Here is a 23,004-nt window from a genome sequence, read left to right on the forward strand (position 1 = left end):
CACCGATCAGCCTTCCTGTTGATTTGAAGTAAACACCGAACACAAAGCTCTGATTCACAACTGATTCCTAGTATTTGAATCTGCGATACTGTTTACCGACTTGAAGTCATACATCATGGCATCGAATAACGAAGCGTCAAGTTCTCCGACCAACGAGACCGACAATCGTACATCTACCAACTCTGTTGGTTCCCCTTTTTTCCTCAACTTGCCATCATGCGACTAATACGTTGAACATTAGCTGAGCGCGGAGTCATCTGCCCCTGCAGAACTATCTGCTGTCGTTGATGAGCTGCTGAACACATTATCAAATAAGTTTGCGGGCGTGTCGAGCGAGATATTTGCGAAGAGTGCGCCCTGAATTCACAATCTACTGGAGGAACCTATACTGATGGAATGCATTTTAGTGGACGAAATGTCGAGACGGCTAGATAATTTGGAGACCCAACTGCAGAGTGGTGGGCAGAACGATGGGAGGAGTAGCCCGACAAAGCCACAATGATCAGGGACGTGTGGGAACATTAGAGGCGCTCAGGAGTACACATGGATTTCAGACAATGGGAGCTTGATAATTATTGGGCGGCGCTTTGAGGACATTCGGGACATTATGGCATACCGTTCACCGTAGACTTGGACATGGGGATAGTAGTACTTTTGCAAAAATCCTCAATTCAAAACGCCTCCCCCGAGATCAATTTTGCTTGCGAAATCCCACCCAAGAGTACCCACACGGATTCTGTTATTTACAATTCAGACTTACCACCAGTAACCTTGTCGACAAATCTTCTCAAGATGTTGGTCTTGCTGGTGAACTCATCAAGCTTAGCTGGTGCCAGACCTCCCTTCTTCAAGATGTTGTCCAAGCGAGCCAACTCCTTAGCAGCATACCCGTCACTCTTAGACATCTTGTCAAAGACCTTAACATAGTACTCGGCGTACTTGTACTGGGCTTGCTCCTTGAAATCAGCAGCAGCCTTGGTAGCTTCAGCAGCAACCTCAGAAATGCTAGATCCACCAGTAAACTTGGAAACGAGAGCATCAAGAGCCTCGATCGTGCCGGCAGTAGCATCAAGTCCACCACCGATAACTCTGTGTGTGCCAGCTTTTTCGTTCAAGTATGTAACGAAATCGCCCTCAGTACGTCCACCCTCGTATGCGACTGGCTCTGTGGCGCCCTTGGGGAAGAATTTAATGGTTGGGTACGAGGAAACGCCCTGGTCTTTAGCAGTGGCCTTCGAGTTCTCGGCTTCGGCATCAACTTTGGCTACAAGAACATTGGGCTCGTTGACGAAATCGGCAGCAACCTTCTCCCAGATTGGAGCAAGGGATTTGCAGTCTGCGGGTAATTAGTAACAATCTTCACCAAGACCAAGTATATACTTACGTCCGCACCATGGAGCAGTGAAAGCAACCAGAACGTCCTTGTCTCCGCCAATTTGCTCCTTGAAAGTCTTGTCGCTCAACATCTCAACCGAGCTTGGGGCAGCCTTCTTGGTCCTGGGCTTCACACCAGTCTTCTTAGAGATGAACTCGGTCAAGCTCTCCAAATCTCTGCCACCACTGTAATCCTCTGGCTTGTCGCTCTTGCCATCGAAATATTTGATCGTTGGGAAACCTTGGATGCCGAATCTCTTGCCCAGAGACTTCTCAGCATCAGCATTGACCTTTGCAATGCTAATCTTGTCCTTGGCAAAGGCGAAGTTTTGTGCCAACTCTTCGTAGACGGGAGCGAGGTTTTTGCAGTGACCACACCATGGTGCAAAGAATTCGACAAGAGCCGGCTTTCCACTGATGGCAATCTTATCGAAGTTATCTGGGATGAGGTCGAGGACGGCAGAGTTATCGTATGTTGGTGGAGGGCCACCAGGTCCTTTTGCTAGCGATAAGGTTGCGAGGCCGGTAAAAGCCAGCAGGCTCTTGAGAAGAACCATTGTGAGGTCGAATTTAGAGTTTATTGCGGAATACTATTTTGGTATCGAAGTGTGTAATTCTCTGGGGCGGTGGGAGGTGGTTTTATGTTGCAATGGTTATGGATTTCTAATCCTGGGTTATGGACACTTTGCATCTGCGAGCTTCAATGGTGGCGTAGCCAGGGAGCTTAAAGTCTTAGCGCCAACTCTCCTTAGACGGGGATGTCACACGTGATCACTATACTAAATCAGGCTATGCAGGTACAAGATACGATAGTACCCGAGTCTTGCGATTGTAGGATGATTTAAATACAAGAAGATCCTCGATGAGGGTTCGGTTTGCTGAAAGTAAATGCAACCCAACTCCATAATATTCATTCCACTTCGGCTCCCACTCAATCACTCCTGTCGACAATGACATCAACCCAGCACGGTCACAAAGGCTTATCCAGCCGTTGGGGGAGGAAATGCTATGGCAAAGAAATTGAATCCCGGGTTATCATGGCCACCATCCGCTGCTAAGTAAGCAGCATTCGTACCATATACGCCTTGATCGTTGGTTGGTTGTACACCCAACTCGGCCCAGACAAAGAGGCCATGGGAAAGCTTATTGCCGAGCATGATGTAGTTTGGAAATGGATCATAAGCTGCAGTGGCAGAGTATCCGGTGAATCCATCTGCGTCGTTTGTGGTATGCGGAATCTTGTTCGTATTATAAGGAGCGGTAGCTTCAACGGCATTGATCAATGCAGTGTCGAAGAAGAGTTGCGAAAGATGGGAGATATGACCTCCACTAAAAGTACCATTTGGCAAGATGGTGGCTCCAGTATGGGTCAGAATGTGCTCATGAGTTGCCCGGCCGGAGTAGTGTCCAGGAAATATGGTATCAAACTGGACCACACCATCTGAATCGGTCTGCTGAACTCCTCGCAGGAAAGTGGTTTGCAGACCACCTTCACCTGCAGCACTTACACCTGAGTAGGCCCCTGTGGCGTTGCAAGACCAAATATCGACAACAAGTGGTTGCAGAGGCTTGCACGTGGTAACATCGATGAATTGCAACTCCAAATGCATTGGAACTCCTACTTGGCCTTCAACAACATTGCTACGAATGTGTTCTCCCAGGACGTAGTACGGTCCATTGGCATTGTCTGGGGCCAGAATGCAACTTAAGTTGGTGCCGAACACTGTTGCTTCAGGTGTTGTGGAGTTGAGACGAGAGCCAGTGGTCTTGTCGTGGCTTTTGGTCTCCCACTGCTTGAACTGAGCCATATTACGACGGGTGATGAAAGGTGCTAGGCACGGTTAGAGGAAAATATTACACACGACACACAGGCAGAGACTCACTGTCTGTAAGACCTCGTTCTTCTCGGAGTTGTTGAACAATAGCCGCTCGACGCTGCAAAGCACGTTCTTGTCTGGCTTGCGACTCCTCGGAGTTGGAACATTTGCTCCATGATTCTTGTTGTTTTGCGGCCTCGATACCACGCTCTCTCATTTCCTTCAGTATCTCGATTTTGTCATGATGCTCTCCAGGGTGCGCTGTCGAGAACGACGAAAGCAAGGAAACACAGATCGCCGCAACGGCAAGAAGTCTAGAGACTGAAGCCATCGTGAGATACCGAGAATATGGAGTAAGTTACACCGCTTGAGGGTAACGTTTTGGGAGCTTGTCTCTCAAATACATCATAGGACGCGAATATAGTTCCTCGTCTTACAGCTGCCGGCATATTCAAGTCTCCTGACGCCAAGAGAGAAATTTCTATTAGAACTTGGAATGTTACAATCCCAAACAGGCTATTCTGTCCTGAAGGAACATTGTGATGGGCGGGGATTCCCCATACATTACCCCGGATTTTCACTGCGCGTTTATTAAAAGTTCTATAGTTCTTGGCGCTCGGGACTTGGCTTTGCGGCTGGGGGGATTGCCGGTCAGGCTGTTCGAATCCTCGACTATAATACTTCGCTTACAGTGGTAACGAGTTTTTTTCTCCTACCATTCAGAAGTCGTGAAGTGAAAACGTCTTGGAAAATAGAGTAGTTGAGTAATATCGTGAGGTCGAAATGTTGGATGTTGGAAATTTTGTGACTAATCGGGGGTCCGGGTAGTTATGATCTCGTCTTGTTAAGAAGTATTGTATTTTTATTTGTCTTTTAATATACGTCTTTGGTATTATATTTCCGTTTCTTTATATTGCCCACATGGCATTGAGGAGGAAGGAACAGTCCTTTTATCTCGGTTGTCATGGTTGAAAGTTATTTGCGAGTCACGATCTTGATCATTGAGATGAGATTTACGAGGTCCTGTCTTGTCTTCTTTCCGGAGATTTAAATTGTGGCTTTTCAGTGAAAAGTCTGTTTAATGAAGATCAAGGATATGGTCAGCTGCGAATGTTCTGGATGGACACGAGCCTTCTCCGTATGCAATCTGAATAGTTGCCAAGAGGGTTCCCAACATGATGCCGCCATTTCCGTTCATCTGTTGCAAGAGGGCATCGTTACTTTTCGCTCGTCCCAATATTGTTTTACAAGGATCAATCCAGGGAATAACAAAAATCAGAAACAAAACAATATAACGGGCTAATATCCAGAATCCTTTGGCCATAAGCTTATTGGGACGAACGCATCTGACCAGGCTTCTGTCGCACACCCCGCTTGTGATCTTTCTTTGCCGCAGCCATTGAGATGTCGCTACTCGAGCATAACGCCTTACAGATGCCTGAAGATCTCATTCAGCTCATTAATACCACTTTCAGTCATGCGTCAAGACGTAGCTTGGGACGCCACTGATGATGGGTACTGGGTTTTTGCAACTGAGACCCATGATCAAGAATCACATCGCTAGCGGTCGAGGTAGTTGCTCGACCTCGAAAACTTCACTCACGGCAGACTTCTCACACGGCCCTGGAAGCCGGGGCAAATTTCGTCCTAGACCGCGCATACTATCCGTACTATCCGATATGGCTTCTATAAAATGAGAGCTCGTTTAAAGACAATGGTCGTGGTGTACTTGACCCATCCCCTTTGTCCAGAAGTGGGTATTCTCAGTCTCTCGTCGTACGATTGTTCGTTATGGCGCCAAGTATGCCGTCTCTCATGAGAGTACTGTGCGCCCTTGGCTCAGTCTTACTTCTGTTCGCTACACTCGTTTCAGCAGATGCAGTTTTGGACTTGCAAACAAAAGGGAAGCCTGCTTTGCTAGCACAGTTGGCAAAGTCGACGACATGTACAAAAGATAAGATCATGGTACGAAAAGAATGGTAAGGAGAGGATCCAGAATCACATGAACTCCTGCTAACATCTTTTAGGGGCGACATGTCCAAGCCTGATCGAAAGGCTTACATCAAGTCGGTATTGTGCTTGATGAACGCCCCATCCAAGCTACCCGCTGGGAAGTTCCCTGGAGCAAAGAGTCGCTATGAAGATTTCCTAGTGACACACATGCAACAAACGCTTTCAATCCATAGCACCGTATGTTACCGCTCAGAGATTCCAGGATCGTTGTTGATATTTGTTTAGGGAAACTTTTTGTCATGGCACCGCTATTTCACATGGTCTTACGAGCAAGCTCTTCGCAACGAATGCGGTTATAACGGAACTCAACCAGTATGTGACATGACCATCATTGATATTATACTATCTGACAATCGTGTAGTACTGGGATTGGGGCAGATGGGCAGCTGATCCAGAGTCTTCGCCCATCTTTGACGGCTCAGATACTAGTATGAGTGGAAATGGAAAGAAGATCACCCACGCTGCTACGTTTATCTCTCCAGCTCAGAATGGAGGAGGCTGCGTCGAAACAGGTCCTTTCGCCAAGTATGTCTTTCTTTCTTCCTTCAGCCTTACTTCAAGTTTACTGACTTCTCCTAGTATGACAGTACGACTAGGGTAATGAACTCCTCATTCCGTCACCTTACCCATTTCTTCCATGTGCGACCTAACCAACCCAGTTCACTAACACACAACCAGCCCCGTATCCCCCATGGCCGACCCAGCACCACCCAAGAATCCCCAAGCCGACGGCTTCGGTCTCAACGCTCGCTGCCTCCGTCGCGATCTCGGTCCCTACCTAACTAAAAACTATGCTACAACAGCCATCATCGCCTCCCTAATAACAAGCTACAAAAACGTCGGAGACTTCCAGACCGTTATGCAAGGCGGGAGTGGTGTCCACAGCGCGGCACATTTTACCATCGGTTCTGACCCCGGCGGAGACTTCTACACTTCTCCTGGCGACCCGGCGTTTTATCTGTTGCATGCCCAGATTGATCGCGTGTGGACGATTTGGCAGATGCAGGATCTTCCTAATAGGATGCAAGTCATGTCTGGTGGGACGCAGATGTAGGTCTCGACCCTTTCTGTCTCATGAGTTGGGCTTTTATGTCCCCTGGAACCTATAGAAAGATTCGCTGACCACAACAGGTATGGCGGAGGAGCGACACAGAAGTTGACCGACAGTTGTGACATTTCGAATGTGGCGAGTAAGGTTTGGCAGTTGAAGGATCTGATGAGTACTGTTGATGGGCCGTTTTGCTATGTATATGATTCGCTATAAAGGCGGAAGATTGATACTTTGATTGGGAGAGAGGGTGTTGGGGGTGAGTTTATCTTCTTACATATGTGCTTGATCAAATATGAGAGTTGAGAATTTTGTTGAATAATATAAATGCCTGGCTGTCCGCTCGTTTCTCTTTGTTTCAATTGCAGTGTCTCTTCAAGTCTGTTACTCACAAGGCCTAACACTTCGCTCCACTGAACAAAACTCGACAAGGTTCAGTGCGGTCGACAATAGAATTGTAGTGCTAAAGTTCTCTGACCCTCCAACTCCACTCCTCTCCACCAACTCGCTCCCTTACAACCACCATCAAAACCACCCAAACCTCTCCCCAAAATCTAAGCTGTCCCATTCCCAAACGCAGCCTCAGCACTAATCTCAAAAATATAATCCCCCACCCTCTCCGGAAACACGCTGCCCACCCTCCTCTTCAACTCCTCCTTCCCCCTCCCCACCGCCACCGTATCCAAAACCTCCACCTCCCACCCCCTCAAATACTCCCTCGTCCTCGCCAAATTCTCCACCCCAAACCCATCCCACTCCTGCCTATGCGCCGGAATCACAATTTCTGGCTCCAACCCCTCAATCTTGACGAGAGCTTTCAACCACTCCGCCCGCAACGCCGGCGTGCTCGTCTCTTGCAGGTACTGGAAACAAGACCCGTACACAGCATCGCCCGCAACTACCATGTTCAGACTCGGGACGTGGAGCACGGTGCTATTGTACGTATCCGTCTGTCCGACCTCGACGGCCTGCATCGGGAACCCGTCGAGATCAAAGAGTCCGTTTTCCGGCAGCGCAGTCCAGGTCTGTGTTTGCGGGGCGATTTGGCCGGGGAAGAGAGGGCCCCAGAAAGTGTCGAATTGGGAGGGTTCGAGTTGTTCGAGGGCGTGGGCAATGGTGCCGGCGGTGGCGATTAGGGTTGCGGATGGGAAGTGGGAGAGAATGACGGGGGCGCCGAAGAAGTGGTCGCCGTGGCCGTGGGTGATGTAGATGTATTTTAGGGTGAGGTTGTTGGGGGATAGTTGGGAGGTGAGCCAGGAGGAGACGGTGAGGGCTGAGACGTTGGAGAGAGGGGTGTCGATTAGGATTGCTTCGGTGGAGCCGGATATGAGGGTTAGAGTGGTGGGGGAGAAGCTGTAGTTGTTTGGAGGATCATATACTGGGAGAGCTGGTTGGAGGTAGGTTGTCCATTTGAGTGTTGGTTGAGTTTGAGGATCTCGTGGGTCGAGAGGTGAAGAGAGAGCGAGGGGAATGGCGAGGAGAGTGAGAAGGGTTGGAATATGCATATTGAAAAGGCGGTTACAATGAGATCCAATGAAGACTTTTCTGATATTGCTTGAGCTGTTCTCCAAATCTCAACACTCATATCATATTATATACTCTCACTGGAGGATTGCGACGAAACCTGATGCCTACCTACCGTCCGGATCTTGAGCTTTGTCACGATCATACATACCTAGGTACTGTACTCGTGCATGTTCATTAATCTTTCCATCGGCCGCAAAACGTTAACCAGACAGCCACGAAAAGATTGCCTTGACATCGAATGCAGGTTGCGAGTACAAGTCCATGCTGGGGTCACTTACTGAGGGCTGACTGCTTACAAAGTTGAATTTAAATGTTGAGTGATCAACACGATATTCAAGCGAGCTGGGTAAACTCCGAAAGCCCAGCTTTCTTTTCACTAGTTAGCGCTGCACAGAAAAGGCAACATCTATGGTTGAAAGTGTGAACCGTCCGCGAGGCGATTAGTCATGATTAACTCGTGGCGAACGCGAGCTAGTGGTTGGACTACAACCAAAGACGGGAGGCAGACGAGAAAGTTGTCTTGGCTGACACGTTCGGTCATAAGACAAGAACACAGATGAAGTGGAGTAGCAGTTCGGTTAGCTCGATACGCTCGATTATGCTTTTGATTGGTCCCAAGATCTTCTGCTTACTGCCACGCACATGACTCTACTCTGTGCTATTAGTTAGGATATTCCGATACCCATTTGACGATCTGTGCAACCTCATTATCAATCACTTGCTGCACGCCGGCATTGACTTGACCATTTTTCAGTCTTAAATCCGAGCAATGGAAACCACCTGGAATGATTTGAAGAGGGTGTTGAGTAGTAGAGGCGAGAGGTCCACCAGGTCGGAAGTCTGAAGAAACACCAGAAGTTCTCCAGGGATCGAATTGCCCGTTCGTCCATATCAGACGGGTAGTGTCCTCTAATCTCCATCCCTGGGTGTGCTTGTTGACTTGATGCACGTTATTGTTGGGGGAGATGTTGGAGCCGTATGTGTATCCGTTCTCCGTTGGGAAGAATAGACTGCATTGTCGTTGCCAGTAAGTAGCATCGATGAGACGGGAGACGATGGTCGGTCTGTTTTGAGGAGCACCATCTTGCCAGTAGTCAAATGGCTCATTGCAAAGCATCCAGTTCCACTGCCTGTCAATAGCGTTGCCAACGGTTCTGTTTGTGAACTGCAAATTGTTCTCATCATAAGTGTTCATACACTCTGTGGACAAGAGTTCGGTGTAACCGTATGCTTGGCAGTCTGTAGCATGAAATATGAGCGCTCGAAATGATACGAGGGAATCTAATCCTTACAGCCAGGAATTATGGTAGTGTTGACCCAGTTGGCATATCCAGCGAGGGCCTTCTCAAGGCCAACACCGTTCGCGTCAGGAGTCACAGCAGCACCAGCCACGACGTTCTACGAAGTCAGCGTTCTCGAATTCAAATCAATAATGATCACCTTACTTCGATTGCATCACAGAACTGATAGAAGCCGGAATAATTAGAGTAGAAGCTATTCGACTGCCACAACCATGGACCATTCTCAAGGACACTGAAAATGTTAGCTCAGATCGCATCGAAGACATCCAGATACATACGCCATGAAATCATCATCATGTTCTACAGACTCTAGACCGAACATGGTTTTCAGAGCAGTCTTCTCGTCTGCCGTTCCGTGCATCAAGACACCATCCATGTAGTCGATCACAAGTGAGGCGTCCTTGCTGCAGTTCGCTGGCATGCCTTCTTGGACGGGGTAAAAGTATTGCCACTGCGGTTGTAAGCAAGATTCAAAGAGGATCAAATTCTGGAACTTACATAGTCTGAGATAGCTTCTACTGGAGCACTTGACGCATGGTATGCCCAAAATGTGCCAGATGATGTAGACTCAGTCCATGCAGACAAAGCACCCGAGTAGGAACCTCCCGAAAACACCCAAGGCGCCGAGTCGGCATTACTACTGTGATCTGTGTCGAAGGGCAGGTCCGCTGTCTTCGCAAAGTTTACGAAATCTGCAATTGCATTTTTCAGCGTCAACTGCTGCAGATTCTCGGTGGTGAGGTCGTCATATGGAGAAGATTCGCCCCAATATCGGTCTGCGCCTATCTGTCAGTGCGTGTCTAGCTCTTTGAAAATTTGACTGACGCTCAACCATCACCACTGCACCTTTAATTTCTTGAGCGAACAAACCGGTAATGGTAATGTTCGTGAGGTAACCACCGTATGCCGCAGCGGCGACTTCACCTGGAGTGAAGAACACAACCTAATATTACTCTCAGTAATTAATTTCCAAATTCAAGATCTCAACCTACAGGCGAACCTGGTCCTGCCCAATATTCCGCATTCCACCAGAATTTCTGCTGGAAAGTTCCCTTGCTAGGATCATCGTGGTCGAGAACTTGAGTGAAGAACGCTGAGCCGGTAACATTGGCAGCAGAAGACGTAGAGACTGGAAACTCGTCCGCCTCCTCGAATGGAGGAATCAATCGGCCCAGGTGCACAAATTGGTTCGCGGACACCGCACTGGCGAATGCCAGGACAGTAGAAACAAATGAGGCCTTCATGTTGAGAGATCAATGCTCGAAACTGCAACTGATGCTCTATCTCAAACACTTCGACCAGACAAGCTTCAGCTGAACGAAAAACGATAAAAGGAGAGAGAAGGACGAGGAGCAAGAAGAGAAAGAGGACATGATCCTTATCTACTATCTGTGGTCCCCAGGAAGGGACGTACTCCGTAGATTGACGAGGTAGCACCTACCAGAAGTGGGACAGCTTGCAGATGCGCCAATCCGGGACAATAACAGGAGATCTGCCGCCAGGAGAAGGCGTCCGAGTCCAGACGTTGGGCTTCCCGAAAAGATAGACAACGGGCAAAATGGACCGGAAATGGGATTCTTGGAACAATTTAGAAGGAAATTATAGATGAAGCTGTGCTGAGCCGACGGGAGCCTCAGCGTGGTGATTGGCCGGTACCTGAATTTACCAGGAGTCAGGGACATGATGGACATGCCGTGGACCATGTCCCTCGTCTTTCTCCCAACCAGTGATATCAAATTGAAGATGCGCCAAGCGTCATGTGCATTGCTCTTGTTGGTCAATGTTACATTGCTCGAGGGTAGCTGCATACAGCTTGCATGATTCCTTGATACCTTGCGAGCGACGATTCCGAGAGGAGAAGATTGTAAGGAAGGTGGAAATAACATGTTGTGGGGGAAAAGCCCTCGGCACGCCATTGGCGCTAGCGCAGGGCTTGGCGTTGACTTTATTTCAGGGTAGCTGCCTGAAGAGGTTTAGACCCAAAGGCTGCTAGATTGATAAGAGAAGGAGATGTTCGTGAGTACGAGAGTCCGTTAACCGCTTTCTACTCTTCTAAAATTTTAAAAATAAAATTAGTTCTAGGCAGATTGAACACGAGCTCTTACTTAATCGGTCGCTTTTGGTACACGTTACATACCATTATATTGCCGTTTGAGCCAAGTACAAACGCACCTAAGACTCCGCACTATACCAAATCCGCAAGAGCGGCCAGGGAGAACTTATCACAAATGGGCTGCTGAAGCGGTAACAATTGCTTTTCACTCATCTTTCTGCTAAACATTTGTTTTGACCAGCGCTCTTTCTGTACCTTTCATAGCCCTAGATAAAATGCTTACTTCAATCAAATAGAGCCAGGAAATGATGAATTCCAATGCACAAGCGTGTGCAAAAGTTTTTGTCTTCGTCTCTTGCTTCAAGGCTCCAAGTTACTAAGCAGTTCTTCGCGCTGATTGTGGCATATTCTTCAATCGTCGAGTTTCATGAAAGCAAGAGGAATGGGAATTCCAAACTACCAACACAGTATCACACGATACCTTGTACAAACGAGAGACAGGATGATACTTTCGTCTTCTCGAGGCCACTCGTGGCAGCACCGTGTCGCGGGACATCTCTCAATTTCGAAGACATGAGGCTTACAGGCGGGGTAGTTTCACAATCATACCCAGGCCTACGCTTTTACAAATTTCTCGTTGGGCCAAAATTGCTGGTTGTGAAAGTGTAGGAAGATGTTTGCTTGTTCGATTGAATAAGAGGAAAAGAGCTGGGAGAGAAATACTAGCTGATAATTCGAGGTCATTCCCGTATGCTCATTGTAGAAATAGGTGTTGTTTGTGCTTGGCGAAGATGGTGCACTTTCAGCGCCAGTTGCGCGATTTGCGCATTTTGCGCAGCCTGCGCTATTCGCGCTCTCAGCATCACGATTGCCCTCTATCACGTGGAATAGCTCGAAGAAGTATTCGAGGCAGATTGACAAGGTTCAATTGCGAAGTCCTGACGACGTTTGGAGTCCGAAGTGGAAGAAATGGGCCTATTCGATTTAACTTAAGATTCACGTCGAAATGAAGTGCCCTCGTTCTTGTTTTACTGTAGGACATTATATATCATGAAGCCAATCAAGTCGAGTCTTTAGCCGCTGTTCAAGTGAATTTAAGAGATTGCTAGTCCAAAAGTTGTGAACTTTTCATCTCCTACCAAGCAGTCAGATGGTTATGTAGTTGAAGTCCTTCGTATAGTCTCCCATTTAAAACCATTCCTCTTCCGTCAGCGTGGCTCTAAATCTATTACGTGTTGGCTGTTGTTTTGGTTAGGATACTCCTCTGTACACTTCTCGCGGTGCGTCTCATCAAAACCTCTTTGATACAGACCGCTATCCTGAGTTCCTCGAGCTAGGGTTCGAGTTATTCAAGGATAAAGATCGTTTCGATGGCCATTTCATTGCTGGGGATATTCTTGCGCTAAATGGAGTTGCTGAGTTTGACGGAATGATGGACATGATATCCGCAACGGCATTCTTGCACGTATTCTCCTGAGATGATCAAGTTGCTGCGTGTGTGCGGATGATTCAATTCCTGAACTCGTTTGATTCGAAAGAGGTATCGAGACAAGTCATCTTTCGGAGGCAGACGGCGAGTGTAGCGCCAGGAGTTAGGGTTAGAGAGACTTTGGAGTGGGGCAAGAAAGAGTTGTTTATGCATGATTTGGGGACGTTTATGAAGCTGTGGAAGGAGGTTGGGGACAGAACTAGAACGAAGTGGGAATTCAAGGGGAACTTGAAGGCTTTGCCTTGGAAGAAGGTTAACGGGATTGTGAGCGAGGAGACGGCGAGGTTGATGGAGTGGGAGGTTTGGAGGGTTGGGTAACAGAGGGTTCGGTGAAGTTCAGAGAGTTGGACGTCGAAGCGAGAGATGTGAAAAGGAGTAGATGGCTGGCCACGTGATCGTTCTGCTTCGTGTATTCGATACCAGACTTGCTTTTAAGTCTTTCAACGTTGGGTTTGCAGAATCCAGATTGAATATTCTAAGTTTGCACCATATGACGTGAAAACGGTCATACTTCTCTGCGTGCTGCTAATCCCCGTATGACTGACGGACCCACCTGATCGCAAGGCTGTCTATTTTGGGACGGCTTACGATTCCGGGAGCCGCGTTGACAACATATTTCCATTCAGACATACCGCAAACCTCATCTCCCTCACCTATAAAAACTCACAAATTGTTAGAGACCTCATGAGTCTCACCACATGCATGCTCTCCTCTCTAATACGCCATCGCCTCTCGCCCGCGATCTCGTCGTGGCCCGATGACCGCCGATAGACCAAAACCCCAAGATTTCCGGCTTGGCAACGTTGCACCGTCCAACGTGAACGATACTCAGAATGCGGCTCTGAGAGGCGCGTCCCTGGCTTTTGGCAAGCCGCCTGTGAAACCGACACCGAAGCTAAATGATTATGCGGGCACGAATGGAGCCATGGCTGCCGCGAAAGCGGGAGCTGGGAGGGCAGCAGCTTCGAGGAATGCTTCAAGCTCAAGTTCGAGATGGGAGGAGCAGGGTGTTGATGACAAGTTGGCATATCATAATACGGGATCAAGTGCTGGTGGAAGGTCGTATACAATGGAGCGCCCTTCTATTCAGCAACGGCTGAGCCACTTTGGGGGAGGGGCTGGGTATCTACAACCTCCTGGCGGAACTCCGGATCAGTCAAGGTCGGCTTCGTTCATTGCTGCTACCTTGGCAGCTTCGAGATCTGCTTCAGTCAGTCCAAATCCGACTGGACAATCCCACACCTCGAATGCGGACATGAGAAGGCCTCAGAGCTTCATGGCGAGATCGCCTTCTGTTAGGAGCGTGGCGTCATCGAAGAGCTCAGATCAAGCTTTGGACACAACCTCTATACCTCCTACGACCTCCTTAATTGGAATGTTTGAGCAGAAGGATACTTCCCCTACTAGAGTGAAACGTCCAGCTGCGAAGCGGTCGGCCACATCTGCGAGTGTGAGGAAGTCACTGGTTACAAGCAGTCCAGGCTCTGCAGAACCTAGCAGATCGCATTCACCATCTCCCCTCTCTGCCAGACCCAAAACCTCTGCAGGAGGCCGTCCAAAACTCACATTAGCACAAATTCAAAAGCTTTCCGAGGAATCCGAAGCTAGAAAACCTTCACCTCCAGCTCGAAAACCATCCATACCTGCTTCCAAACCAATACCAATTCCTGCAAAACGAAACCCCAAACTTCCCTCACCAGAGGTAGAAAAGGAAGAAGGCGCCTCATCAGACGACTCGTTCGTCTCAGCATCAGACTACAAGCCTTCCTTCCGCGCAGAACTAGCCCAGCAACGCCGTCTAACCTCTGCCTCAACCCAATCCCTCGACACCCAAGCAACCATCGACTCCATGGCAAACGCCATAGTCGCCTCTTCCCTAGCCTCCTCCCGCGCTGCCTCTCCCTCAAGATCCTCCCTACAATCCTCCTTCTACCCTCCGCCTCCTCCACCTCGCCGCAATGGCCGCCAACACCACCTCTTCCACGGCAAAGACAAATCCCGTACTCCTAGCCCCGCCAAACCAGTCGGTCTCCGCATGACGATGCGGAAATCGAAAAGCAAGGACTCGCTAGATGAAGGGGAGAAGCGTCGCGGGAAGAAGAACCTAGTGAAGAAACATCCTAACAAGCACCACGAAGGCGATCGTAAGCGTTGGCGAGACGCTGTTACGGAGCGGGAACGGAAGCGCTATGAAGCTGTTTGGGCCTCGAATAAGGGGCTGTATTCTGATGGGAGTCCTGGTTCGGAGTACTGTGTTTGCAGTTTGGTGGTGAGGGATATCTTCTCGAGGTCAAGATTGCATGTTGATGTGCTGGAAGAGGTTTATGCGCTGGTTGATAGGAGTTGTAATGGGATGCTAGAACGGGAGGAGTTTGTGGTGGGGTTGTGGTTGATTGATCAGAGGCTGAAGGGGAGGAAGTTGCCGATTAGGGTTAGTGATAGTGTTTGGAAGAGTGTGGGGAGTTTGGGAGGTATCAAAGTCAAGAAGGCTGGTAGATAGAAGTTCAATCGCTGGTCAGAGACTAGACGGACTGGATAACGGTTGAGAGGCTCGCTGATGATTTTGCACAGAGATAATACCCGGTGTGTTAAGAGGCGTCTGGATTCTAGTATAGAGCAAATGGACTTTGACGTTGTCCCATGATCATGTCAAAATTGGCGTGAGGGTCGACTCTAGTGTCCTTGGGTCTGCTGTTCAATGTTTTTCCGCCCAGATGTACCACTGCATTTCGGACATTGGTGAGGTTTTGTTGCAGATCGCACCAATTATTATTGTCATTCAAGTATTTATCACGATTCGATTGTTGTCACGATTCGATTGCTGTCAGCGTTTCCAGTATTTTGCGCGTACTCTCAACATCCTGCCTCTATCTAGACATTCACTCCAAGCTAAGCGCTCGCCTTCCTATGTCTGTCATGTACCTGGGATTTCTCTCGTATTCGAATCACCAGTCTCGATCCGGACATTATGTTACTTAAATGTCTAACCCAGAACGGAGACTTAGAGGTCATACTTCTTCCAAATACTACACATCTCCCGCTAGAAGCTTTTTCTGCTTTTCAACCAGGAAATGGAAATACGGCAGGACTTTTATACCCGTTACTCCCAACACTCCTAACCCCAAAAATCATATTATCCTTACTAACCCCAATCCTCGCTCCGCTCACATCTCCAACCTCCAACACGCTCCCCCAATCCCTCTCACTCGTCCCTCTCCACAGAACCTCATATCCCTTCGCTCCCACAACCTTCTCCCACCTCAGCTCACTATCATTCGTCAACTCCTTCGCATCAATCGTAACATTCTTCGGCATATCAGGCGCCATAGCCAAACTCCACACCGCCGCACCAGTTACTCTCCCAACTCTCGCTATATAATTAAAATCACAAAACTCAGGCAGATCACCAAACTGCATCCCATTCGAAACACGAACATCTTGATGCTGATGCGCGAAATTCTCTCGAGGTTCGGTAAAGCGGACGGCAGGGTAGCCAGCGCGGAGGAAAGGCATATGGTCTCCTCCTCGAAGGTAGCGGTCTGCTCGATATATGAGCTCGACGTTCATACCAGTCACATTGTTACTAGCCACATCTCTCGTGAATCTTCCAAGTTGTCTAGCCGGAGAGTCATTTTCTCCACCAATACTTAGACGTTGCGAGGCTCGAGTGCTGGTTTCGGTGGTAGGAACGCCTTGGGCAAAGAGACGGACGATATTCGAGTGGTTCTTGCCGTCGTCGCCAACGGGTGAGCCCACTATGTCGTTGGTCCACATTCCTTCGACGTTTGCCGAATGGTTGGATAGGAGTTGGGCGAGATAGGTACTGCCGTAGAGACCTTGTTCTTCGCCTGCTACAGCGGCAAATATTATTGTTGCTGTCGGGCGGTGTTTGGCCATTACACGGGTGAGCTCTAGCGAGATGGCTACACCGGATGCACTTCTCATATGTTAGCTTTCCGCATGCATGTTGAGGATGAAGAGGACTTACTCATCGTCAGCACCTGGAGCATCGTCAACGAAGTTCATCACATCCGTGTTTCTCGAGTCATAATGCCCACTGTACTTATCAGCCTAATCCAATACATTAATAAGAAATACTCACCTTATAACAACAATCCTTTCCGGATCACCACTCCCCTTCAACGTCGCAACAACATTGCTAATATTCGCCAGAAAACTAATCCGATTCGCAACACCCTGCACATAACTCTGCAACTCAATCTCCATCCGCTCCTCACTCTCCTCAGCAAACCCCTTATACTGCCCCAAAAGCCAATCTCTAGCAGCCCCAATCCCTCTCCCTGGATCTGTTTGTGTGCTCAAAGTATGTCTCGTGCCGAATGAAACGAGTTTCTCGATGATGGCTTGGATTCTTAACGGATCGATCTCTTGCAGGATGGTAGTGAGTTCTGTGTCGGGGAGTTGGGTTGTGTAAGAAATGCCGACTTGGCCTGATGTCCAAGAGTCGGTGGGGTAGAGGTTTGTGGATGGAATGCTGGAGTTTGAATATTGATATTTGGCATTGCTTGGTATGAGAGAGGCAAGTAGCGAACCCGCGATATAGAGAGAGGAAACCATGTTGGAGAAGATGGATTGAGAGCTACTCATCTTCAATAACGTCATAGTTGCGTTTTGGAACATTGTAGATATCAATGATTTTTAGATATCGGCGATGATTTAGTTCTAGATGAAAAAGAGATGAAAGCCACGGACCCAGGGAGCCAAGAACCCCAGGTTCATGTTAAGAAGCATGCATGGAAGTGTGGTTCGAAAAGAAAGCCTCATGAACCTCGCAGTACTATGACCAACTTGGCCAGAAGCGGCAGGTCGAAGATAGAGATGGCATAATGCTATCAGACAGGAGTAGACTAACACGGATAAAACGGTTGTGGCCGTTGAAAGTGGGATGGGTATTGGAAACGTCGATTTCATTGCAACCTTTGTTAATCGCGCTCAAAACTATGGATTAGAGCGGCCATGTCTACTTGATGACTTCGTATATTTGTTTATTCGAAACTCGAAAAGCTCATTTCCTCGATCTGAGTCACGTGCATGGAAAGCAGCTGGCGTTTCAAGTAGTACTCGTGAGCAGATCTAATATAAAGCTAAGTCTGTCTGTTTTCTGAATCTCGGCGGCAAGTAACTATTGACTAGAATAATCCAAACTCAAGAGGTTTTCCAAGTATTCCCCAGTCACGTGTCCTGCTTCACTTCCATGCAAGTTTTGCCTCCTTTAATTCATATCATTCATATTTGAGTCTGTCTAGAGGGAAATTCGAATGATTTACGTCATTGTAGGGTTAGCTAGATATTGTCAAGTTTCCTACTTTAATAAAGATAGCGATGCGGAAGCTTATAACACCTCCGAGAAACCTCGAGACCCTTGATCTCGAAGGACATTGTAAGCCGAACTTCTCAGCCAATCTTTGAAAGCTGAGCCCCGAGATCGTATAGCTATAGCAAATCAAGGAGATGGGTGGTTGAATATAAGCGCGCTAGTCCAATACTGTGAATGCAAGGAAGTGGCCCAAGAGACATCCAACAAAAAGCATTTTTGTATCACTAGGCTGGACTCCTTCCGTGGCGTGAAATGATATCTTCTTGATCTCTAAGACCTGCCTTTCGACTGAGAAATTCAACCAGTACTCAAAAGATGGCTCTTCCTCAGGACGTGAAGACAGCGACTCGCGCCCACTACCACAATGACGATCCAGAATACCCGCGGCAATGTGAGCGATGGGGTTACAGCTTTCCTTGGAACAGTAATCATATGACCGCTGAAGAGTTGCACGTTTTGCGTAACTCTCATGACATTATTGGATTAGCAGCATACGAAAGTCTGAAAAGCATCTTGGACGCGGAACGTACACCTAGCAATGACAAAACTCTCAGTATAACTGGCCAGCAGTCTGATGACTGGTACGACGTCTTGAGAATTCACCATCATGAAGATGACGCCCTTCAGGGATTCTGGAACGGGGTTCACACCGTGCCGGACTGGGTTGATTGGAAGCAGATTGAGCGTGGTCAGAGATTGTTCGCCAAGTATGCATCAGCCAACTTGACCTTTCTTTTCTTCTATGGTTTCCTTCGCGGTAGTGGTGTAAGTAGACCGAACCCCCAACAAATCATCTGAGTGTCTTGGATATTCACGAACTTTCCAGGTCTCCGGCGTGAAGGAAGTCTTCACTCGCACAACTAGCTTTACAATACAAAAATTCCTTCCACAGTTCATGGGAAATTTTGCCTGGCTGATCAAAGTCACGAACTCATTGGAATACATCCAACCTGGAGGCGAGGGTCATATCGACACGATTCGAATTCGCCTCATCCACGCCTCTGTCCTACATCGCATTATGAAGCTTGCTAAAATACGTCCCGGCTATTTCAACGTGGAGAAAATTGGTCTTCCAATCAATTATTTCAACTCTCTGCATGTTCTCAGCATCGTTAGTGGAAGTGTGTTGTGGGATGGCCTACCTAAACTCGGAATCACGGCATCGAAGCAAGAACAAGAGGATTACATCGCTTTGTTTCGCTACCTTGCTTATCTTAACGGCGTCCCTAGCGAGAGGTTCGAGAACTGCGAAATGGCTAAAGCAACGATGGAGAGCTTTCTGTTGGCTGAAGAGCAGCCGACACCTGCCTTGAAGATACTGGCAGAAGACTTTGTTCGCTGGATTGAATTCAAGCCTCCACTATTTTTGTCTCGAGGATTCTTAATGGCAGGGTTTCACCACTTCAACGGCGCGGAATACTGCCAGGCTCTGGGGTTTACTTCTCCTAGCTTCCACAACAGAATGTCTTTCAAGGGCTTATGTTTGTTGCTTAATCTGGTCTCGCTAGCTCAGCTCTGGATTCCGTCTTTCGATCAGTATATTGTCATAGTAAGCAAATTCCTATATCATATCACGAGGAATGAACATGCTAAACATCTGATGACAGACTTTCCGTACGTGGTTCCTCGGTTTCCTCGATCAACGATCTGCTCTCGCAGATGCTGTGGTTTCATCATTTGATATAAAGGAGGAGAAAGTTTCCACAAACAAGGTCAAATCGAATAAATTATTCGCCAAGCCGTCGCTTGAGGCATGCTTCTTCGTCGTCTACTTGACGTGCGTCTTTATCCAGCTCGTCTTTATCATGATTTTTGCATACTTCTCAGTCAACATCTCCGTTAAATCTCGCTGTTATGAAAGCATGCAAGCATTCGTTAGCGGTAAGTAAGCGACGGCCAACAGAGAGGTAATAAAGTCAATGTATTTCAGGTAGCGAAACTCCGGGTGGGAAGGATGTTCACCTGCAAGGTTTTTCTTCAAGCATGAATTCAGCTGGCAGGGAGCTCCCAGATTTCAATTTACAACATTGACTACTTGAGAGCATTGGTAGATTCGATAAGTGATCTATCAGGAATTGCTGCGAACGATGATGTTCACGTGACCCTCGTTATTGCGCCTTCACACAGTAGCCCAGCACCTCTTTTGATTTGGCCATACCTGAAGGAGCAGGGAATGATTAGCTCACATGCTTGGTGAATCTTGCAGACTAGGTGGCAAGGTACGCATATTGTGGATTAGAATCCTTCTGCGTGCATTTATATCATTTTTCAAGAAGCCCCCCCTTTTCTTCGCGTCGGCCGTCTCGCTTATCTCATGAACGAAATATGAACTCTCGAACCACTTCAAGATCAATGTCCTATTCTCGAGTTCTTTTCTAGATTCCTTCTCCTGATTTCATGTCAACAAAATTCGTTACCTGGACTATTCCGTCTGCTCTTCCTTCCCAGTGTGTCTATTCATCCAATCAATCACTGTCCGATACCACAATAGCGCATTCTCTGGCTTCAACACAAAATGCCCCTCGTCTGAAAAACTCAAGAATTTACTTTCAACTCCCCTCATCTGCGTCATCGTGAAGGCCGCAAGTCCCATGGTGTGTGGGCATCGTCTATCCAATTCACCATGTGTAATCAAAATTGGAGTTTTCCATAGATGAACGAATTGTATTAAATCCCACTTCCCAAGATTCTTGATGAGCTGGGAAGGATCACTGGCGTAGCCGCCGAAGAGAACTTCCCAGATATCTGGAACATCGGATGCGTATAGTGAGGGGATGTTGAAGATGCCAGCATGAGCGACGAGTGCTTTGAATTTGCTGGCAAAGGGTTGTCCGGCTAGCCAGTAGATGAGATAACCGCCGTAGCTTCCACCCATGGCTACTGCATTCGTGGTATCGGCATAAGGGACTTCTTGCTCGATGTAGTCAAAGCAGTGTTCAAGATCGCGGAATGGGCGACCGCCCATCTCGTCGATGGCAGCTTCTTTGAATTCTTCGTTGTAGCCAATAGAACCTGGTGGGCTGTGTCAGTAGTAACAGAAGAGAAAAAATCCTCGAAGAGAAGCTTACCGGTGACGTCAGGAGAGACTACAATATATCCTTGCTCGGCAAACAAGATGGGATTCCAACGGGTGCCCCAAGCGTCTTGCCATGAAGAGTGTGGACCACCGTGAATAAGAAGTGCGACAGGATATTTCTCCCCTTCTTGAAAATATGAAGGTCTGGTAATCCAACAGTGTACTTGATAATCGCCATGGCCTTTAAACCAAGTCTCGATAATTTGGCCTCTATGCAAGCCAAGATTCTCGCATCCTGCCACAGCAGACAGAACTTCTGGCGATTTTGAGGAGGAAGGATCAACAACCAAGAAAACACTACTCTCGATGAAGCTTGACTTGCTGACCAACAGTCGACGGTCGGACGGCGAGGAGGAACAACGATGTACACTTGATATTGAGCCGTGTCCGATTTCTAGGTGTATAGGGACGTTCGTGAGACCTTCAGGCCCTGTGGAGGTGTGGATCAAGATCTCGAAAACCCTCTGGTGTCCCATGTCTGCGGCCGAAACTAGCAGTTTCGACTCATCGTTACTCCAAGTTAGTAGTTCAGGATTGAGAGGCCAATCATCTTTTCCAACTCCAGAGTGGAGTGATATTTCTTTTGGGTCACTCTCGCAAGCTCGATTGACGAAGAAAATGTGATTCTTGCTGGCCACTTTTGCCTTGTCCTCACTTTTCAGGAAAGCAACGCATCCCTTGTTTGAGATTATGGGGAATGCGATAGTCCCCGAAAAGCTTGAATCTATGATCTTCTATGGCACTATACGTGCTACCATCTCAGGTGACTGTAGTTGAGACATTGGAATGAAGAAAAGATCAGACGTCCAAGCTCGCCGATGTTGATAGGTAGATTGTTCCGGTGTCTTGCCCGCGAAAACGAAGCCATAAGAAGATACATCACAATTTGTTGGACCCATAGGCACTACGCTAGAATGAGAAGCGAATTCCAAGCCAGTGTCTTTTAGGATATCGATTCTGTGCCATGACAGAGAAAATCGAAGCCCACCCTGGAATTTGCGGCCGTCAAACCTCATGTACCACAGCACTTTCTTGACTGGTGGCTCGGCGAAGAAGCTCCGAACCGGCAGTGAAGAGTAAGCCCGTCCTGTTGAATACGTAGATTGCTCTGCAGCAACGGAGTCCGTGCCAAGGGCAACAATTGCAAAAGCATCGTCAGCCAAGCGTGTTACCTTGAGAATTGAAACTAGAGCATCAACGCAACCGGCCTGGTACTGTCTTGAACAATACATATGTTAGCCAAAATTTACTGACAAGAGCCATGATGTGTACCTCAAACCAGGGGCAGCAGCATCATCAACCCAAAATTTAGTCGCGCCGTCAAGCTGTTTCTGCCAGATAATTTCTGAGCCGAAACCAGTCCATGCATAGCCACTCGATTTTGTATCTTTGGGAATCGAGCACAATTCACCACTGTTGAAGTCCAGTACATAGGTACCGGCTTCGCTGCGGTGGTCCTGAAAAGAATACTTGGAAAGACTGAACAATGCATGCGTTCCAGTGGGGTTAGGCGCAGCCCCAGAGCGAAGCGGGGCTGCTAGGAGATCTCTATTTAGTGTTAGAACATATAAAGACATGAATGGTGTACGAGCCTCACACGGGGTCGCAGTTATGGTATCCAGTCGACATTGCGCATAGATGTCAATGGAAAACTTCTTTTGAAGTCTTAACAACAAAGCTGAGGATTCCTCCCCCATCCCCTCCCCATTAATCTTACTTTCCTCACTTCTTCTCAATTCTCAAGCTTCCACTGCCTCTTCTCAATCCACGTAAGAATGACAATTTCGGGAGTTTTCAATTATCCGGTATGCATTCAATTTGTGGTCGCTTACAATACTCTATAATCCGGCAATTTAATGTTGGACTTTTCATTGCGACCAGAGTGCTGGGACTTCTGCACCTTCCCCATTAGTACACCTATGGCAGCTTATGCATTATGTAATTATTTGATGTAGTTGCATCTGTCCG

General features: G+C 47.9%; 11 protein-coding genes across 11 annotated transcripts; 5 read left to right on the forward strand and 6 right to left on the reverse strand.

The window, feature by feature from the left end:
- Window positions 1-115: 115 nt before the first annotated feature.
- On the forward strand, window positions 116-502 carry LY89DRAFT_729624 (uncharacterized protein; the record flags this gene model as incomplete). The annotated part of the gene is made up of 3 exons (XM_018219395.1): window positions 116-184; window positions 242-350; window positions 408-502. The coding sequence occupies 3 exons, from the start codon at window positions 116-118 to the stop codon at window positions 500-502; spliced, it is 273 nt and encodes a 90-aa protein (XP_018076512.1).
- LY89DRAFT_704819 (disulfide isomerase) lies at window positions 408-1,931 on the reverse strand (the record flags this gene model as incomplete). The annotated part of the gene is made up of 2 exons (XM_018217405.1): window positions 408-1,336; window positions 1,385-1,931. The coding sequence occupies 2 exons, from the start codon at window positions 1,929-1,931 to the stop codon at window positions 744-746; spliced, it is 1,140 nt and encodes a 379-aa protein (XP_018076513.1). The 3' UTR covers window positions 408-743.
- A 423-nt stretch (window positions 1,932-2,354) lies between these two features.
- LY89DRAFT_694512 (aromatic compound dioxygenase) lies at window positions 2,355-3,522 on the reverse strand (the record flags this gene model as incomplete). Its single annotated transcript, XM_018216710.1, has 2 exons — window positions 2,355-3,205; window positions 3,258-3,522. The coding sequence occupies 2 exons, from the start codon at window positions 3,520-3,522 to the stop codon at window positions 2,355-2,357; spliced, it is 1,116 nt and encodes a 371-aa protein (XP_018076514.1).
- Window positions 3,523-4,749: 1,227 nt separating this feature from the next.
- LY89DRAFT_395176 (Di-copper centre-containing protein) lies at window positions 4,750-6,637 on the forward strand. The gene is made up of 7 exons (XM_018207223.1): window positions 4,750-5,170; window positions 5,219-5,381; window positions 5,430-5,516; window positions 5,566-5,729; window positions 5,784-5,801; window positions 5,883-6,254; window positions 6,336-6,637. Exons 1-7 carry the CDS (start codon window positions 4,983-4,985, stop codon window positions 6,466-6,468), a joined length of 1,125 nt encoding a protein of 374 aa, XP_018076515.1. The 5' UTR covers window positions 4,750-4,982; the 3' UTR covers window positions 6,469-6,637.
- A 169-nt stretch (window positions 6,638-6,806) lies between these two features.
- LY89DRAFT_704821 (Metallo-hydrolase/oxidoreductase) lies at window positions 6,807-8,063 on the reverse strand (the record flags this gene model as incomplete). Its single annotated transcript, XM_018217406.1, has 1 exon — window positions 6,807-8,063. The coding sequence occupies exon 1, from the start codon at window positions 7,755-7,757 to the stop codon at window positions 6,807-6,809; it is 951 nt and encodes a 316-aa protein (XP_018076516.1). The 5' UTR covers window positions 7,758-8,063.
- Window positions 8,064-8,351: 288 nt separating this feature from the next.
- Window positions 8,352-10,419, reverse strand: LY89DRAFT_638392 (uncharacterized protein). The gene is made up of 7 exons (XM_018211573.1): window positions 10,073-10,419; window positions 9,906-10,023; window positions 9,579-9,856; window positions 9,359-9,531; window positions 9,225-9,312; window positions 9,072-9,177; window positions 8,352-9,018 (listed from the first exon to the last, which is right to left on the reverse strand). The coding sequence occupies exons 1-7, from the start codon at window positions 10,322-10,324 to the stop codon at window positions 8,441-8,443; spliced, it is 1,593 nt and encodes a 530-aa protein (XP_018076517.1). The 5' UTR covers window positions 10,325-10,419; the 3' UTR covers window positions 8,352-8,440.
- Window positions 10,420-13,236: 2,817 nt separating this feature from the next.
- Window positions 13,237-15,416, forward strand: LY89DRAFT_681470 (uncharacterized protein). The gene has a single exon (XM_018214305.1). It carries the CDS (start codon window positions 13,380-13,382, stop codon window positions 15,120-15,122), a length of 1,743 nt encoding a protein of 580 aa, XP_018076518.1. The 5' UTR covers window positions 13,237-13,379; the 3' UTR covers window positions 15,123-15,416.
- On the forward strand, window positions 15,160-15,646 carry LY89DRAFT_395264 (uncharacterized protein). Its single transcript, XM_018207224.1, has one exon. The coding sequence runs from the start codon at window positions 15,337-15,339 to the stop codon at window positions 15,607-15,609; it is 273 nt and encodes a 90-aa protein (XP_018076519.1). The 5' UTR covers window positions 15,160-15,336; the 3' UTR covers window positions 15,610-15,646.
- Window positions 15,647-15,682: 36 nt separating this feature from the next.
- LY89DRAFT_576226 (putative zinc metalloprotease) lies at window positions 15,683-17,200 on the reverse strand (the record flags this gene model as incomplete). The annotated part of the gene is made up of 3 exons (XM_018208831.1): window positions 15,683-16,559; window positions 16,611-16,679; window positions 16,725-17,200. The coding sequence occupies 3 exons, from the start codon at window positions 17,198-17,200 to the stop codon at window positions 15,683-15,685; spliced, it is 1,422 nt and encodes a 473-aa protein (XP_018076520.1).
- A 1,075-nt stretch (window positions 17,201-18,275) lies between these two features.
- On the forward strand, window positions 18,276-19,803 carry LY89DRAFT_704824 (uncharacterized protein; the record flags this gene model as incomplete). Its single annotated transcript, XM_018217407.1, has 3 exons — window positions 18,276-18,725; window positions 18,787-19,574; window positions 19,788-19,803. 3 exons carry the CDS (start codon window positions 18,276-18,278, stop codon window positions 19,801-19,803), a joined length of 1,254 nt encoding a protein of 417 aa, XP_018076521.1.
- Window positions 19,804-20,377: 574 nt separating this feature from the next.
- On the reverse strand, window positions 20,378-22,613 carry LY89DRAFT_768465 (alpha/beta-hydrolase; the record flags this gene model as incomplete). Its single annotated transcript, XM_018221787.1, has 4 exons — window positions 20,378-20,972; window positions 21,029-21,753; window positions 21,817-22,254; window positions 22,309-22,613. The coding sequence occupies 4 exons, from the start codon at window positions 22,611-22,613 to the stop codon at window positions 20,383-20,385; spliced, it is 2,058 nt and encodes a 685-aa protein (XP_018076522.1). The 3' UTR covers window positions 20,378-20,382.
- Between the last annotated feature and the right edge of the window lie 391 nt (window positions 22,614-23,004).

The sequence above is a fragment of the Mollisia scopiformis genome, assembly GCF_001500285.1.
Source record: "Mollisia scopiformis unplaced genomic scaffold LY89scaffold_4, whole genome shotgun sequence".
In the NCBI taxonomy this organism is placed as follows: Eukaryota; Fungi; Ascomycota; class Leotiomycetes; order Helotiales; family Mollisiaceae; genus Mollisia; species Mollisia scopiformis.